At 39.1% G+C, this 17,632-nt stretch overlaps 1 protein-coding gene and 1 non-coding gene across 2 annotated transcripts in view; both read right to left on the bottom strand.

Annotated features, from left to right (window-relative positions):
* LOC109031423 (leucine-rich repeat, immunoglobulin-like domain-containing kekkon 2 protein) overlaps nucleotides 1-17,632 on the bottom strand; it is a 586,167-nt gene that overhangs the window by 20,861 nt on the left and 547,674 nt on the right. Inside the window, exon 5 of the transcript XR_011900278.1 lies at nucleotides 8,103-8,163. This is a non-coding gene — a transcript (leucine-rich repeat, immunoglobulin-like domain-containing kekkon 2 protein). The remainder of the gene's footprint in view (nucleotides 1-8,102; nucleotides 8,164-17,632) is intronic.
* LOC140225114 (uncharacterized) lies at nucleotides 1,822-6,914 on the bottom strand. Its single transcript, XM_072302737.1, has 2 exons — nucleotides 6,330-6,914; nucleotides 1,822-5,530 (listed from the first exon to the last, which is right to left on the bottom strand). The coding sequence occupies exons 1-2, from the start codon at nucleotides 6,355-6,357 to the stop codon at nucleotides 3,729-3,731; spliced, it is 1,830 nt and encodes a 609-aa protein (XP_072158838.1). The 5' UTR covers nucleotides 6,358-6,914; the 3' UTR covers nucleotides 1,822-3,728.

The raw sequence follows: 17,632 nt of genomic DNA, 5'->3' as shown, positions 1-17,632 counted from the left end.
TCAAGAGAAATTCGGCAAAGTTCAAATGTTCATTCGGTGTTCTTCCCTAACAAGGCTTACCGGACAGGAAAGTTCGGGGAAGCTCTATGTTGATCAAAAAAGCTCGTCTGCTCGTGGCTATTTTTCACTAGAGTCCCTTTATACTGAGAGTCAAGACAATGTGAATCCATTTCTGATTGGTTCCCGTATTTCAGGCCTTCACAGTGTCACAAACGGGAATGAAGATTACATTTTCACCGATTGCAAAGATTATAATCTAGAATGGACCAGGGAATTACGGGTTCGGCAAGGAACAAACGGAATGAGAAAAGGAGCGGAGAAAGGAATTTGAGACTGGGCCGATCAAAGATTACGAAAAACGTTCAATTTCTGTAATCTTTATTCCCGTTTGTGACTCCGTGCGGGGGTGTTGTCTTGACTCTCAGTATGAAGGGACTCTATTTTTCACCCCGTCCAATGCAATCGTAGCCAGTTGCCCACATTCGTGCTCCAAAAATTCACTTGAGAGTGTGATTGTGTGCGTGATTAGGTGTATTCTAATTGGCGACCTTTCCACGAGCTTTTAACGAGTCCAGGAATCTTAATACTTTGACGTGGCACGTCCTCGTCGTCGCTGTTGGAGAGTAAACTAAGTTCGAGAGCCTTCATTTTTTGGAATATGCAACACACGCATTTGTCGATTAAAAATTGTTGCATTCACATTGTTTGCAGGCACTTTTGGTCGCGGTTGTCTCGTTGCGCGATCGTCTCAACATGTCAAGCCAGTATTTTTTAATTTTCGTTTTTCCATCATCGTGTTCGACGTCATGACCAAACAACTTGTTTGGTATGGTCATGTCAATAGGATGACGGAAGAGAGGCTGCCAAAAAAGATGCTTGATTGGGTTCCTCCTGGGAGGAGGCGTAGGGGACGCCCAGTGAGAGGTTGGCGACAGGGGGTGTTAAGTGAGATGAGGGAGTGTCAACTCCCTGATAACCTGTGGGAAGACCGAGCTTTGTGGCGATTAGGTGTCGCAAAGCGCCAAAGAGCGCTATAACAGCGACTCGTATGTATGTATGTTTTTCCATCATTACAAAAAAATAAAATTAATAATAAAAGATGTTTCGTAAGGGTTTGCATTCGAATGCTTCCTGCACTGCATGTTCCGCATCATTTTTGTATCTACCAAACAACATAAAAAATATGAGAAGAATACATTTTTTTATCCGTGCATGTTTACGCTGTTAAAAATGATCATGCTCCGTCACCATACCGACGATGATATTGAGCCAAATTTGGTCGTTCTTATTTGAATCACAATCGACTGTATTTCAATTTGTTCAACTGGGAATGACTCTAAATGACTTTAATCATAAGCTTCAATATTAAGTGCAAAGAATAACGCGTAACGCATGATGATTGAAGCGTAGGGCGCTTCGGGGGGTTAGACCGCGAAATGATTAGGGGACGTACCCCTTATTTGACTTTAGAATGAATATAATTGACTGTGAATGAGATGGAGTTTCACTTGAATATTCAATATTCGAACAGATTATTATTACGTTATTTACAACAGTGCTAAACATGTTGGATTAAATATAACATAATTAATAGAATATAATGCATAACTCCGTAGAAAATCGATCAAGTTTCCAAAAAATTGACACTTGTCTAAATTGAAGAGGACCTGACTCGGTTTCAAAACTCGTCCAACATTCACGTAAAATACTCTTCGATCACTGAAAACTCTGAGTTTGCCATAATTCTTTTTCTATGACTCGCTTATTTTTCTCCCTTATAGTTAAACTCTTTCAAAACTATACATTCAGTTTCTAATCGACGTGAAAGTGGCTTTTTGAGTCCACGATAATATTGCCAACTTAGCTGTGTAAATTCCACACGATTTTCCACAGAAATCTGGCACACCCATCGGATTTTACGGGATGCATTGACATCGCAAATAGGGAGTTTTTGGACCCGGTATAGACGCTGCCGGCAGTACGAACAAATTCAATTACCTAATCCGCTAAGCTTGGATCGATTAGAGGTTCGCATTATACCGGATTTTGCGAAATCCTGAATTTTAGCTGGGCACCAATCCTGGTCCATTTAAACATCCTCTCGTTATTTTCCAGGTTGTGTGACTCTGACTCTGCTGCACCAGTGGCGTAGCGTGCTTTGCGATACATCGATTGATCTGTCATTTAAAGCGATAGGAAAGGATCGATACATAGAGGTGTTCGCAACGAACACCTTGATAATCGATTCTTTGGCATAGCTTCAAATAGGGAAGTATCGAAAATCGATCATTTTAGCTTCGCCACTGTGCTGCACTTATTTGATACCATTTTACTGCGAAAGAGACTGAGAGAAGATGCTAAATACAATTTTGCGGGAAAAAAAAACACTCCATTTTCCATGAAATTTCAACGCTCCACTTCCTACTTATACAATTTATTTTAATAACTATTGTCTCGTAGCAGCTATTGTTTACGATACGGGATCCAAATGAAAGTACGAACTTAAAGACAGTAAGGTTTTCTTAAACAGCGATACAAATATTTATTAACTAATACACCCTGCTACTAAGTACATGAATTTTAAATATATAAACCTTATGATTACTATAATTCTAAACCCTAACTTGAATAATAACAATAATGCTACTACCATTTGTTTGTCTATTAATCTGTTCTAAATAAAAAAAGAAAGGATGTGCAGAAAACTCATTGTCACCTTTTAAACGAGACGTAGTGGAGGCCTAATGTATTGTTTGAAACTTTTTGGCATTACTTGTCGCTACTAATTTTAAATGATTGCTCGATTGCAGAGTGGTTTCATGCAGTGGCGTGGCGTGAATTGCGATATATCGATTGTGGGTCATTTAAACCTATGAAAAAAGATCGATTACCAGGGTGTCCACAGCGAACGCCTTAGTAATCGATTCTTTACCATAGCTTCAAATGGCGAGAAGTCGATAATCGATTATTCACGCCACGCCACTGATTTCATGTTGAGATAAGAAGAAGATACTCATCTTATACATTGATTTTATTCCATGCTTATCTACATCATGAAGTAGGTATATACTTTTTATTTTGTTTACTGCTATTAATTAAATATTTACATGAGAGAGTACGTTAATACACTACAAATAACAGTTCAATCGAACAATGAACTTAAATTACGTGGATCATAAGGTGCATAAGTTCAGTTACTTTTTACTTAAATTTTGCATTTGTGAAAAATAAAAAATAGAAAGTAAATATATTAACAAAAATTACAGTCATTCTGTAATTTTTTTGAACTACTGCAATTGTAATGGTTATAGTACGACATATTATCCAAAAGAAAACCTCAAAGAACCTAAAAAGTAAAGGAAATGAAAAAGGGTCAGGTCCGAATGAATCTTGATCTTCGCAGTGAACTCATTTCTTGTCTTAGATCATAACGAAATATGACTCAATAAAAAAAAAGAAAGATTAAACAAAAGAGCAAGGGCGTAAGAAAAAAAAAACGCGGGACGGAAGAAAAGAACAGAAAAGGAAAGGATTTTTAAAGTTATTTTTAAAATAAGAGGCTTTTATCACATGCGAAGAGTTGATAAAAGCTATGGACGCGCAATTTTTTCCCAAGGCAATGTTTGTGAATAGGGTCACATTCCCTTCATCCAAAACTGACACTAAGCAGAGATGTAATATTTAAATCAATTCGACCTCTCATCATCTTCGCCGCGACATAAACATTTTCAAACCCACAGACTTGACGGACGAACAAGTTTTTCAGCCCACCTAGCAAACCTTGGATTGCCGATTTCGTTCAAAATATCAACCATGAGTTCTACGGCAAACACGACGCCGCTTAAAATCCAACCTGTGATGAGACAGACAAATGCTGGTTGCACATTTTCAATAGTGAACGCAAATACTGGAGAGGCATCGTCCTCAGTGACATGTTTTATGGAATATGCACACTTTATCTCCGGGTAATAGCAAGTATTCTCCAAGAATTTCAGAACTAGGCCTTTTTCAACGTATGATCTTATCTCCTCAATGAGAAAATCCGAAAGGTAAGAATTCTTTTGAACTTGGAGGGCCAAAGGGTAAGTAAGCATGCATTCTTTAACCACGTGAAATTCTGCGAAGTTATTTGGCAGCAATGGATCTCCCAGTTTGATATTACCCTCAATCTTGTAGTACAAATCGGAAATCCCTAGCTCAACGGCGTTTAATGTTACGACCGATTGAAAATTATATCTCAAATCATTAAATCTCCTTATTAATGGATACAAATTGGCATGTGAAGTATTTTGAGCAATGAGCTCGTAGATGTCCGTAACATTTTCCATTTGTTCTTGAACGTAATCATACAAGACTTCTCGATAATAGTACGATCCTTCGCTTAATTTCGTCTTGATGGCATCGTAGAAGGGATAGTCATGGAGGAGTTCCAAAGATGCTTCAAGGTCTGGTGTTTGTATCGTGAGGTCTGAATCCTTTAGATCCTCTAATGTATCTATCTCTGGGTACCGAACTTCTTTTGAGAGCAAGTTCGTCATTTCACTTTGATATACCGTGATGATGACCAAAACAAAAAGAGAGACGATTAAAAACAGCATCTTCCCGGTGGTTACTCGGCCCAATAGTAGCCTCGATGGACTCCCAACCACCAAGAACGAATAAAGATAAAACGACACAGGAGTATTAGCGAAAGCACGTTGCTCTATTTCTGAGTAGAGTCCGTCAAATAGCATCAATTGCGAGCGATGAAAAGCATAGAAAGATACGTATAGTGACAAGATTGTCAGGATGATAACTACCCAGGTTTGCGGTGAAAAGCAGATGAATAGTAAAAACGACTGTGGCACGAAACTACTACGTGGGGTGGCGAAACAGTAAGAGAAGGAATGAATGGCGGCGGAGAAATCGAACATGGAGAAGTCTTCGTACGGAGATATGCTGCCATCAAAGACGAGCATATCAAAATCGTTTGATTGAGCATTCTGAAAATAATCCATCGATTCGTTATTTTTAAGTGCTCCTTTAAAACGGCCATAAAGGATGATCTCACATTGTAATTTTTTTTCAACGTCCTCGGCGGCGTGGCTTATAATCGCATATGATGCAGGGTTTAAGGCCATACCACTCTTGAACACGTCCTCTTTTGAGACGTACCCGATACTGAGAACTTTCCCTCTTAAATCCGGAACGAAAGTGAAATAATTTTCATTGATTATGTCTACTTGTGAAATGAGATCTATGAACGGGTCATACTTGTAGCATATCTTCTCGAGGCAAACAACTGTCTTGAGCCCTTTGAAAAAGCGCCAGAAAAATTTAAAGAGGAACTCCAAACGGAGACTAACGGAGACAGAGGTATTTCTTTCTTCTTTTATGGTGGGCAAAAAGAACGTGATATAGTTTACGGAGTTCCAAACACTGTTTGCAAAAAGACCTTTGGTATGTTCAACAACAGAATCAGCTAAGTGGATTGCACCTTCCAACTCAGCCCGATTGATGCGCAAGCTGAAATCGCATGTTCTGTTGACTGCTGTGAAACCAAAATCAAACAAATCGTGTTGGATACAGTAATGGTTCAATTTTTTCAACTTGCGCGGTGCTAAGTCTACGGTTTCATCGAATGTCATTGACGAGTCCAAAATAAAACTTAGAATTTCGTCCAAATCGTTTAGAAATATGAAAATATTTTTAGTTACGCTTCCGTGTATTGAATGCTTCAACCTAGAATGATGAGTGATAATCACAGTTTCAATCATATTCTCATGTAAATTTTGAATGACGTTTTGAACAGGAAAGTCCAACCTTGTACTGACTACGTAAAAGAGACCTTTTCCAGATAGTTTGATAGTCATTTTGCATATTTTAATAGCAGATGAGACTAGGTGCTCCTCTGCTCTGTCATCAGGCAGATAAAGAGCTCTAGATGTAAGAGAGATCAAAATAATTGATACAGAAATGAATGAGCATAGTGTGGAACTTTGATGCATGATCGAAAAGGGCCGGTATTACTTCAATGGAGTGAGGCTGATGTAATATTTTTCGTAAATTTTGGCCGAAGTACATGGCCAAAAATTCACCTTTGGGTCGGAGGCTATTCTCATACTGAGATGTTCACATGTACCCTCCTAAAATGCGGTCCACGTCAACTTGTTTAAAGAAAAAGAAAAAAAATAGATCATCGGTGATTTGAAAATTCTACAGCCGTAAGTAATTTTTTTCATATTTTCAACGCAGTACACTATTTATGATAATGCACTCTCGTTACTTTTTCGAAAACTGATTGGCTAACCCTTTATTCTTTCCAACTATCAGTCATCATGATTACTTACTTGTCCTTCCAGTTCCAAAAGTGGGCATTGATAGAGACGGTGACAAGCTATTGATGCACGCTTAATGAAATATATACTGCTCGTACACGTAAAATAAAATCCTGCAATCTGTCTCACCTTTCGGATATCAGAATACTCGGCAGAACCGATTTCAAAATTTATCTGTTTCCTTGGTCGCGAACACAAATGAATACGTTTGCTCGAAGTAAGAAAAGCATATAGAGAGGTTTTAGGTTTATTAGTGACCGCTTCGGTAAGTGAGAAAAGTATAGCAGTTCCACGTGTAATAATGACAGTATTTCAGTTTATTTGTTGTATTTTCAGGAAAAGACGTTGAATACTTTCTTACTTGAAGAACAAAGTGTGGCAAGAAGTTTGCGTTTTCGCAATGGGTAGTCGTTTTTTTCCCCCGTTTCACAAACTTGACGTCGGTAAGTTGTAATCATAATAGAGTGTATAATGTGGCAGATACCTTTAGATCGTAAACACTTAGTATGAAATTGAGTGCATCCACGAAAATGTTGTTAGTGGAGACACGTGTTGGAATAATTGATCCACCCGTGTTATTCACCTACCACCACCTTGTTAATCCCATCCACCGTGTTATCTAGGTCAACCTGCAGTGCTGAGATTTGTTACGAAAAAATGTTTACTAGCCATTTAGTTTCAGAAGCGAAAACAGGTGAGACCTTGAAATTGACTGATGATGATTCGATAATAATCTAACATGATGGACTTACACGTGTAAAATTTTGATATGACTTCTCATATTCTCACGCTCTCAGTTCTATTTGAAAAATATAAACACCGAGCGGTCTCTACCAAGAAAAAAAATCAAAATTATTGAAGCACCTAAGCACTAAGCAGTTTACCAAGCGAAAGTGCCTTTAATTTTAAACATGTGAAACGCAAGACCATGAAACACGAATAGATGCCTCTACAACTAACTCGCGGTCAGGTCGAGAAAATAACCGATTTGAATCGGTCGTTCTAAAAAAGACCTAAGTTCTAGAAATTAAGTTCGAGGAAAACAGTAACAATTTTTTCAAACAGCTCGATGTAAATTTCACTTCCTAGAAATATTGAAGTGATGTATTCTTTAATCAGATTATAATAAAACCCACGATCTAGAACGGGTCGAATATTACTAGAGTTTCGGTCAAAATGTTGACTGATCAATCCTCTTCAATTGGTCGGAAATCAGATATGCCAAGGCATATGAGAGAGCTATAATCTGTTTTACACTTAACGTTTGCAGAAATATATTTTAAGGCAAAACTGCATCTTTACCCTTGGGCTGGTAGAAGCAGGCCTTCTTATTTTTAATCGAAATACAAAGCAGAAGAGAGGAATGGATATAAAGATAAGGAAGATGGGAAAAAGACGAAAGAACGAGTACAAGGATAAAAGAAGAAAGAAAAGAAATTTTCTCTTTTTTCTATCCCTCTTTTTTTATTACTGTACCACCCTGCTTTTATTATCCATCCTCTTTTCCTTTAATTTGTTTTCCTTCTGAATCCTTCTTCACTCTTCTTCCATATCTTCTTGTCTTTTTAGTTGTTCTCCTGCGTGTCCTTTTTCTCCCCGATTTTCTGATGGTGGCAATTCACTTTTGATCCTCAAACTATTTGTTTTGTTCCATTGCATCAACGCAGAAAATGACATCCATGAATAATCTCAATTTTTACGGACAGAAAGGAACTGGAATAGAATTTCCTACGATGAGTGTCATCAATAAATTTGAAAATGCTTAAAAAATCTGAAGTAACTTACGATTGAAATTATGAGAGAATCAGCTGCGAAATTATCCGGGTGGAAAGATTGAGAGGCAAATCTGCAACAAAAAAGTTACAAAACGAATATAATTTATTTGTTCTAAAGTAATATCATGAAATAAAAAACAAGGTGTCCATTTTTCACACGACACAGCAGGTGATGTCCACCACTACGATAGTAAATGTAACGTTTTACCTATCTCTAAAAACAATATGTGAAGACGCCCTCTCCCCCGCCCTTAGAATTTTTAAAGGACCTGCATTTGACACCCACCCCCTTAATCATCATAAACTTTTTCTTTTATGAGAAACAAGCCCTCCCTTCTTATCTCTCATTAATAGGAACGCTCGTACACAGAGGCGGATCCAGCAATTTGCATTGGCAACACCGGATTTCTTCCATTTAAACCTATCCTAAATAATCGATTCTTGTTGGAGCACCTGGCCCCTGCAAGAATCGATTCATTTCCGTAGGTTGAAACGGAGAGAAGACAGTGTTGCCAATTTGCTAGATCCACCAATGCTCAGACATCAAATTCTGCGTGGCAATGTGAAGATTTCTGCAAGAAGACGAATTCTAGGTGACGGTAGCCACCCCGGCCCAATCCTAAAAAAACTCCCCCTAAAATTTGACGACCAAAAAAAAAAAAAAAAAAAAAAAAAAAAAACGGGTGGCTGCTGCCTAACTAGTTATACACGAAACAACTTGATCGGGCTTTTCTGCACGGTTTGCGGTTATATTCTTCGAGTAATGATGTTTTGAATAATGCTCCGGTAATGATACGTTTTGACTGGTAAATGAGAAAGAAGAGGGTGAAATTTTAAGGTATCAATGTGTCTCTCTTCAAAGCCCTCTCTCCCATCAACTTTTTCATTAATTCCGATTGAATCACAGAAATAACGACTAGTTCTAACCTAGAGAGGATCAGAGACATTGTTTAAGTTCCACAAAGAAATTAAACTTCAACTACTCCCCCTGCCACGATCCCCTTGAATAATAATAGGCTTCCAACTTCCAAGAATTCTAGCAGTGATTATTCTTGAGTCGAACAAAATTACTTTTCTTGAAACGCTCACATGGTGTCAATCTCTTCGAGAGCTAGGGGCAAATCAGTGATGCCATTCTGCGAGGAATTTTTTCTCTTTTTCCGTAACTCTTTGTTTCTTCTTCATACAATGTATTCAGTATTTTCATATGTAAATTATTTTACACCTTATTCTACCTCGAAGAAATTAAGTGATGTTGGATCGAAAATGTAGGTATAGATTTTATCTCCATAGTAAAAAAACATTTCCTCTCCATTTAAATGCAGGATGATAAGTTTTTTAACCGGTGAAAGAAAAAGCTGAAAATTGGAAACTCAGACAGCCTTTCCATGTTAAACGAACCATTGCTTTATCATAAAGAATTTTCGAAGCGTTCAGTAGATTATTATTGAGCAAGTGGATGTATTTCTAAATATAATACGTCAAATTAAAGCTGAAAATTGTTCATTATATGCATGCAGAAAATTATTTTTCCCTTTGAAACAGATCATGTTTTATTTAATCACTAAACATGGGCGAATATCACTTTTGAGATGGCAACGTGGCATTGACACAAATTTCGGTTGGGCCGCATGATCGCGCAAGCCTCAGTTTCCCAAATCAAGATTCAGCTCGGAAACTTCCCCCGCTCTGAAAATAAACTTTTCTCGGCTGAGTGATTGAAGTTCTTAATAATGAAGAATACTTTTAATTAAAGTAATTAAAAAGTGTTTAGGTATTCCCCCTGAAAAATGTTCTCTCCGTAATTAAACGAGTTTTTGTCCCCATTCAAGAGGACCTCTGTTTTTATCCACTTTGAGCCTAGCGCTCCAAGCGGTGGATCGATGCGGCTTCGATGAAGGGTGAAAGCCCAATTTGCGTTCCCAAATGGTTTGGTTACACGCTCAAATGTTCGTCAAATTCCGATCAAAATGATGACCAAGATGGCGGTCGATAGTTATCTAGATTGATGAGTAAAATTAATTAAAACAGCGTGTTGATTGAAATAAGCATGAAATAAGCACGGTTGTGTGGAAATCAGATGAAGGATGAGCCCCACAGTTCCATCATCTACCATCAAATTTTTGCAGGCTGCAGGAATTTGATGGTCGATGGTGCGCACCAGTCACCATTTGATCGGAAATTGATGGGAATTTGAGCATGTAACCAGCACAAAATAATAGTAGCGATGTTGGTTTTAACCACGATTATCTCAACACAATACCATATTCGGTTCTGTGTACTGATTGTGCACGACTGAAATCACTGTAAGTCATTAACTGCACCGAAAAAAAAAAGATGCTCAACATTCTGGATGTGAAAAAGTGTCTGACAACTCACAAAACGCTGAATTAGGCGCTACAGCAGTTACTATAGCTTTGTCAGGATGTAAGCTAACTGTTATGGTGGTTAACTCGGCGTTTTGTGAGTTGTCGCACACGTTTTTACATCCGGAATGTTAAGTCAGCATCCTTTTTTTTTCGGTGTGGCTAAAATTGTGAACAAGTGATGTAGGAAATTCATGGTATAATTGAATGGAATCGTATGTACATTAATTGGACGTATTTCTACAAAACAGAACTACGTGCGAATGGGAAAGATGGGATGTGCTCGTGGCGCGGTGGATATAATAAGAAATAATGAGGTCAGTAGGCGTGGTTCATTTTCGGTGAAATAGGAAATCGGGATTTTAAATTCAGCGAACAGAACTATGTGCCAACCGAATGCGGGATTCATGAGCCGTGGATATGGCAGAAGAGCGTTGTAGACAATGCTCATGACTTAAAGCGGAGTAAGGGCAACAACGGATACGGCTTTGTTGGCGCTGACGTCACTGGCGCTTTATGATTCCCATGCATTCTCACCTCCCGAGAACTAACGAGCCCACCCAATCTTTTCCACCTATACATAGTTCTGTTAGCATGGTAGAAATACGTCAAAAAGAGGGCCCCGAAGTTCCTCCTCTGCTACTACGCAGCCCGATCTCAGAGAACACTTCGTAGGGGTAAAAGACTTGGGTCCCACATTAAATTTGTACATTCCCACTCATCAAAAGATATCTATACACCAAAAATCATGATTCGACGTTTCGACCCCACTCAAAACAAGGTGCTCAACTTATTATTTTGCCTCAGTAGACTGAAGTTCCTTTTACTAGTGGTATGAGGTTTGCAGTATACAAAAAGCTGTTTCGGAAAGAATAGAAAAGAAAATGAAAAGAAAAAAAGAAAGAAAAAAACCTTTTGAATTTCTAATCTGCCACGTTAAACTTATAAAATTTTCAGACCATAGTGCAAGTTTAAGCCCTCAAATAACAAAAATTGGAACTGACATTCTCGTAACGACTCACATAGACACAAAAAGGGTGTTTTTCGTCGAAATTTCAAAATCATACTTTTCAACCCAATTAGTCTGGGTACGGTTTGTACGTATTCACTGGAGCAACTCTTCAGAAGAACGGTTTTTTTCTGAGCTTAAAAGTGTGCCCCAGTGAACCTGGTCTCTTTTCCCATTGTAACGTACAAAATTCCCGTAAATAATACCCTTTCGTAGACTTAAGCCTGTGAGAATCAGCTACGTAAATCGCTGAGATCGATTTTACGGAGAACCTCTACATATAAGGTCACGAGCACTATCAAGGCCCTCTACTCTGTAGTCGAATGGAAACGAGCCCCCCGTACCCTCAATTTCTCCCCTCTCTCCCTCCACACCCCCTCTCACCCTTCAACTCTATACCTTTACTCCGCGCCTGTTTTGTTGCATCGAAATGAACAATATCAGTCACTTCAGTCTGGCAGCTCAAACACACGGGGAAAATAGGTTCCAAAGTCTACAGAGGGAAGAAAATGAAATATTTCACTCGAGTCTCGAGAGGTTTTTAGGCGTTTGCGTTGGGATCAGTGCCACATCGCTCCGTAACCGTGGGTGCATGCATTGCTTATGCAAAAATTTGAAACCCGCTCGAGGAAAGTCGAGGGAACTTGGCAACCGTGACGTAAGATTTAAGTTCGATGCGCAACCAGACTTGGGATAAAATATTTTTCCGACTAAATTAAACCTGCGTTGTTCTTTTTTTCCCAACAATATGCTACCGGTGTTTTTGCGAAGGATTCAACACCATCTCGAAAGTAAAATTTTCCGGCAAACGGTATGTGATAAACAAAATATTAAAATTCATTCCGATAGGGAAAAGACGGCGTGGCTATGGTAAACAAGCGGTCATATTATAACATTGTTTTTTATAAACTTCAGAATTCAGGGAACCTTCTGGTTCACGGTCATCATGAATAACTTTAAAAATAAATACAAATATATTTGTTTGGCCCAAATTAACGGTTAAAAATACAAATAAGGAAAATGAGAATATGTTTTGCTTTGATCAACAACACATTTACCTAGTGCTAGGCCATTTTTCCTAAAATTGTTTTTCCTACCATTCGGTCTCCTATAATTCTGTTTTCCTGCTCGTTTCTTGTCCCATTTCAGTAAGGCCTACACATGATATGTGCTACTGGCTTTTTTCCTAAGGGTAATTTTCCTGATTGCAATTGAAACTTGAACATGAGTAGAGGAAAGCTTCCGATCAAATCTTGCAGCTTACATTAGTTTCTAGGACAAAACCCCATTATTTTAACCTATATATTGACATTGCGAGGCATGTTATTTTTTAACATAGGAGTTGGGACAAATTTCTGTTGGAAAATATTCATTAGTACAATTTACGATCAGGACTAACTCCAATGATAAAAAATGATAAAGAGGAAAGTATCAGGAAATCTTGCAGTTGGAACCAATGATTTAGAAAAAATGACTTGCCATCTATTAACATGAAGTACTTTGATGAGACTTGGAATTTTGTTTTATTTGCTCATCTTGTACGTGAAATTGTGAAGGTACTAGTACACCATGGCGAAAATGTACCTAACTCACAATATTGGAAAAATCCAGTTGGCAGCGTTTCGAAAATCTCAAATACCGATTCCGTTAATGTTGAAAATTTGGGTGTCTTATTTCACGCCGGTTCTGAGATACATAGTTTCAAAAATTGCGATTTACATGTAAAGATGATACACGTAGAAGATGAAAAAATAAAACAAAATTCCAAGTCTTATGAAAGTACTTCAATTTAATAGGTGGCAAGTCATTTTTTCTAAAACATAGTTTCCTACTGCAATTTATCCTGATACTTTTCTCTTCATCATTGTCTATCATTGCAGTTAGTCCTGCTAGTAAATTGTACTAATGGATTTTTTTCCAAAAGTTTGTCCTAACTCATATGTTAAAAAATAACATGCCTCCCAATGTCAATATATAGGTTAAAATAACGCGGTAGTCTCCTAAAAACCAATATAAGCTGCAAGATTTGATCGGAAGCTTTCCTCTACTCATCTTCAAGTTTCAATTACAATCAGAAAAATTACCCTTAGGAAAAAAGCCAGTAGCTAATCTCATTTGTAGGCTTTACTGAGATGGGACAAGATACTAGTAGGAAAACACAATTATGACGACCGCATGGTACGAAAAACAATTTTAGGAAAAATGGCCTAGCACCAGGTAAACATGTTGTTAATCAACGCAAAACATATTCTCATTTTCCTTATTTGTATTTTAACCGTTGATTTGGGTTGATTTTCCCCTGATACCTTGAAATGACTAAAATAGAGTCAAGTACTTTTGACTTTGGGATGCTGATATGTATTTCAGCACCGAAGTAACCTTCATTTCCATGCAGTGGTCCATAAAATGTCTCTCCCGACTTTCGAGCAGCCACTCTCAGACTCTGCGCATACTTAGTCGATTCTTCGAAAATTGCCAAGACAGCGACAAAAGTTGTCCTGCGAAATGAATTCTACATATACGTGCCTCTTGACCGTCCGAAAGAGGAGAGTGTATTTTACGAGTTTTGGTTATCGAACTCACTTTTATCGAGAATACGAACGTGGGAGGGATAGGACGCATTTCTGCCAAACGGAACTACGCGCATTGAGACATGAGCCCCGAGGCCCATAAGAATACATGCATAACAGGGCTCACGTCATAATGCACATAGTTCCGTTCGGAAGAAATACGTCCGCATGAGATTCGACGCGTCCTCAAGAGGCGAATGCTTACGACAGGTCGGTCGAGGGCTACGGAGGGGGGCTCGGGCGAGAAAAAGACAATATTTCATAAAAGTTTCGATTGTCGACTCCGCGCAAAAAAGTCCTCTCCGGAGAGCCCGCTGGGTGCCGCGAAAAAAAGGACCCGGCGAAAACGCTGAAATTGAAACTTGCGGACGGGAAGGGGCGCTTCGTCAGCAGTTCGGCTGGCGCTTTTGGGGGAGGAGCGGGGTGAGGGGACCGAGTAGAAATCATCCTCTTCAGGCGCCGGACGACACGCCATGCCGTCCTGCTTCGCGATCCCACGCACTGTTGCGGGATCGCATTTTAGAACGTTCCTCCTGAGTCTACAAGGAATGGAGATGTTGCTGGTGTGAGGAATTTGCGATTTGACCGTTGATTCTTATATGAAAGTTCGCGAGAAACACGATGGTGCCACTAGTTTTCTCTGAAATCAACTCCCAAGCTCAAAAAACGCTCTCGAGTTGAAGCCAAAATGGAGGGGATATCCCACACTATCCTGAGAGTCCACCTCTACATCAAGACAAACTCTCCATGCAAAGATAGGAAACTTAGCAGTGATGCCGTGTTTTCAGTCTTAGAGTCTCCAAATAAAAAGGCAGCCCTGTTAATATATTTGCTCCCTATCTTTGCATGGAGTTTGTCTTGATGTAGAGGTGGACTCTCAGGATAGCGTGGGATATCTCCTCCATTATGCCCTCAACTTGAGAGCTTTTTTTGAGCTTAGGAGTTGATTTCAGAGAAAACCAGTGGCACCATCGTGTCTCTCGTGAACTGTTTCATAAGAATCATTAGTCAAATCGCAAATTCCTCACACATGCAACATCACTATTGACAATACTAGGGGGTCTGACCGCTTTGACGCCCTCTGACTGCCACGCGGCCTGACTCTCCGAGGGGGCTTCCCCTTTGGATAAAATCAAGAATGATATAAGGCAAAGCTCTAAAAAAAAAATTCACCGGTGACCATATTAATAAGTTTGGGGTAAAGCGTTGCACAATGGATCGAGTTAATAGGAGAGGTCGGGAAAAATTTGGAAACTTTAAACGCTTTTAACTCAGTTTATAAAAAATTTTGAGGCTCTAAAAATGGATCTATAGGGTTTCCCGTGGAATGTCGTGCCACGAGCACCCCTTCAAATTCAAAATGTGACGATATATACATCCAAATTTGCAGTTATAGTCAAAAATGTCACGTCCAACCTCTCTAATTGACTCGATCCACTGTGCGGTGGGGCGGAAACAAAGACTTATATAATGGTAGCTGAAACAACGATTATCAAGGGACAATTAACGGAACTTAACCTAAGAGACAACGTTGTTTTGACGAAACGTGAGAGAAAAATGACTTGGTCTCGTTTTAAGTGCTCGAATGCTGGAAAGTCTGCAACTAGGGGTTTGATACAACTATTCAAGCGTGTATGTCACCAGGTGGTATCATTCCTGAATGAAGGCGGACCTTATTACCATGTTCCTTACGCGTGGGAACTATTGGTATCTGTGGCAACTCTGTGCCCTGATTTCAACATTTACCGCGCACAGAGTGCTAAAGAAGAAAATATTACTCTTGAAGGTGAGTTATGACGCGAGTTTGAAGTTCGCCCCGCTACTTACAACCACATCTGAGCCCTTCAGGTGAATGGTTATATTTCGACAACCAACTGCGTTTTGCTGAGGTAGCATCTTCGCGATGATATTGGGCGGTCACCTTATAGTAATACATCGCCACTGCTCGGGAAAATAAGTTGACGATTACTCTGGCAGAAGCGGCTCAACCTTGCGCGCTGCCACACAGCGCCCATAAGGGCCGCCTCATGTTTATTAAAATCCTAAAAATCGAAATACATCGGATATTTGGACCGTGTTTAATAGGATGGAGGCAAGCCGCAACAGCTATTTCCTTTAACTGGGCAATTTAATTTTTTACAAGAGATCGTGTGTATGGATTCCTTAGAATATTTTGAGGAATTTGCTTTGTACTATGGAGAAAATCCATTGAAATTTGCGCGAAAATCCGCACAACTGTTTTCTTGTAAAAACATTAAGTTGCTCCATTAAATTTGGCAATAGCTGATGTGGGTTGGTTCCTTTTTGTTCTACGCGGTCCATTTGCAGATAGAATTTCCTTCAATCCAAAATTAAGAAAAGTCGTCCTAATAAATTCCTAGTGATAGCTCAGGAAAGAAAATACAAAGGATTTAAGGATGGAGGTAGAGGGTTCGCAGTGAAGATAATATCTTTGGATAGACGTTCACTTAATATTTTTTTTTCCGGAATATTTGGCAACGCAAGGGTCTATTTTCTGAGTTCTACCACTGAATTTCACTTGAAGTGTGCCAACATTGTCATTTCTATGATGCTGTATTCAAGGTTGTCTTAACCTACCTTCGAGGAACGGCTCCGTGCGACCGTGGGGGTTTAAACTGAACGGGTCAAATTTTTCATAAAATCAGAACTTAACTAGATTTAGAATTATTTAAATTTGAATGTTAGTAAGACAGAAGTCAGTAGAGACACATAATTTTCAGAGATAACCCGTCAGTCATTAGCTTCTTTCATTTTGTTTTATAACTGTAACTTTTTTGTTTATAACTATAATTATTTTGTCATAGACCGAGTTGAAGGAGAACGTACCAACCCGCGTTTTGGCGAAAAATGTGTGAAGGATTATTTTGAACTCAATTAGTCGTACATTTTCTCCTGCCAAAAAGCCAAAGTCAAGAAAGAGCGTGTTGAACGTATAAATAGTCGTTAGACAATTGAGAAAAAAACACTTAGAAAAGGCCTGAATACTGTACGTAACAAGGTGGAGAAATGGTGCTGAGTACACACCATTATTTAGCGGGGAAATCAAAGCCGAGAATTTCCGAAAATGGAGAAAAAAACACTTAGAAGTGGCCCGAATACTGTATGTAACAAGGTGGAGAAATGGTGCTGAGAACACACCATTTAGCGGGGAAATCAAAGCCAAGAAGTTCCAAAAATTATAATTAGAGTCAAAAATAAATTTTTTTCAACTCAAATGAGTACCAGCAGGAGACTGAGGGGGGGGGGGGTGTTCAGCTCATGCAGTTTGCGTTGGAATATTATTCGTTTGAATTTGTCTTTACTATTCTTTCTTGTAGAGAAATAAAACCTTAAACCTCTTTTATTGGTTCAAACTTGATGAGTTTCTGTTAAATTCGGTGCCCTGACGATTTGCGTTGGTACAGCCTTTCCTCTCCTTGACCGTTGACTAAACTTTAGGATAACTACACAAATTCAATCAAAACGAAGCTGGAGGGATCTGTTTGGGCCTGAACGGAGAGCCGTCTGCATAAATAACCGCGAAATAAACGTCCGGGCCCTTATTGACCGATCGGGGTTACGGTCAAAGTGGGGC

The sequence above is a fragment of the Bemisia tabaci genome, chromosome 7 (assembly GCF_918797505.1).
Source record: "Bemisia tabaci chromosome 7, PGI_BMITA_v3".
Classification (NCBI taxonomy): domain Eukaryota; kingdom Metazoa; phylum Arthropoda; class Insecta; order Hemiptera; family Aleyrodidae; genus Bemisia; species Bemisia tabaci.
This window is presented reverse-complemented; position numbering and strand designations above follow the sequence as displayed.

What these genes read in the sequence shown, in the direction of transcription:
- LOC140225114 (XM_072302737.1), bottom strand. Translation starts at nt 6,357, where the DNA reads ATGCCCACTTTTGGAACTGGAAGGACAA. An exon ending in TTTTGGAACTGGAAGGACAA is followed by an intron (nt 5,531 to 6,329) that starts GTAAGTAATCAT and finishes TTGGTTTCACAG; the next exon opens with CAGTCAACAGAACATGCGAT.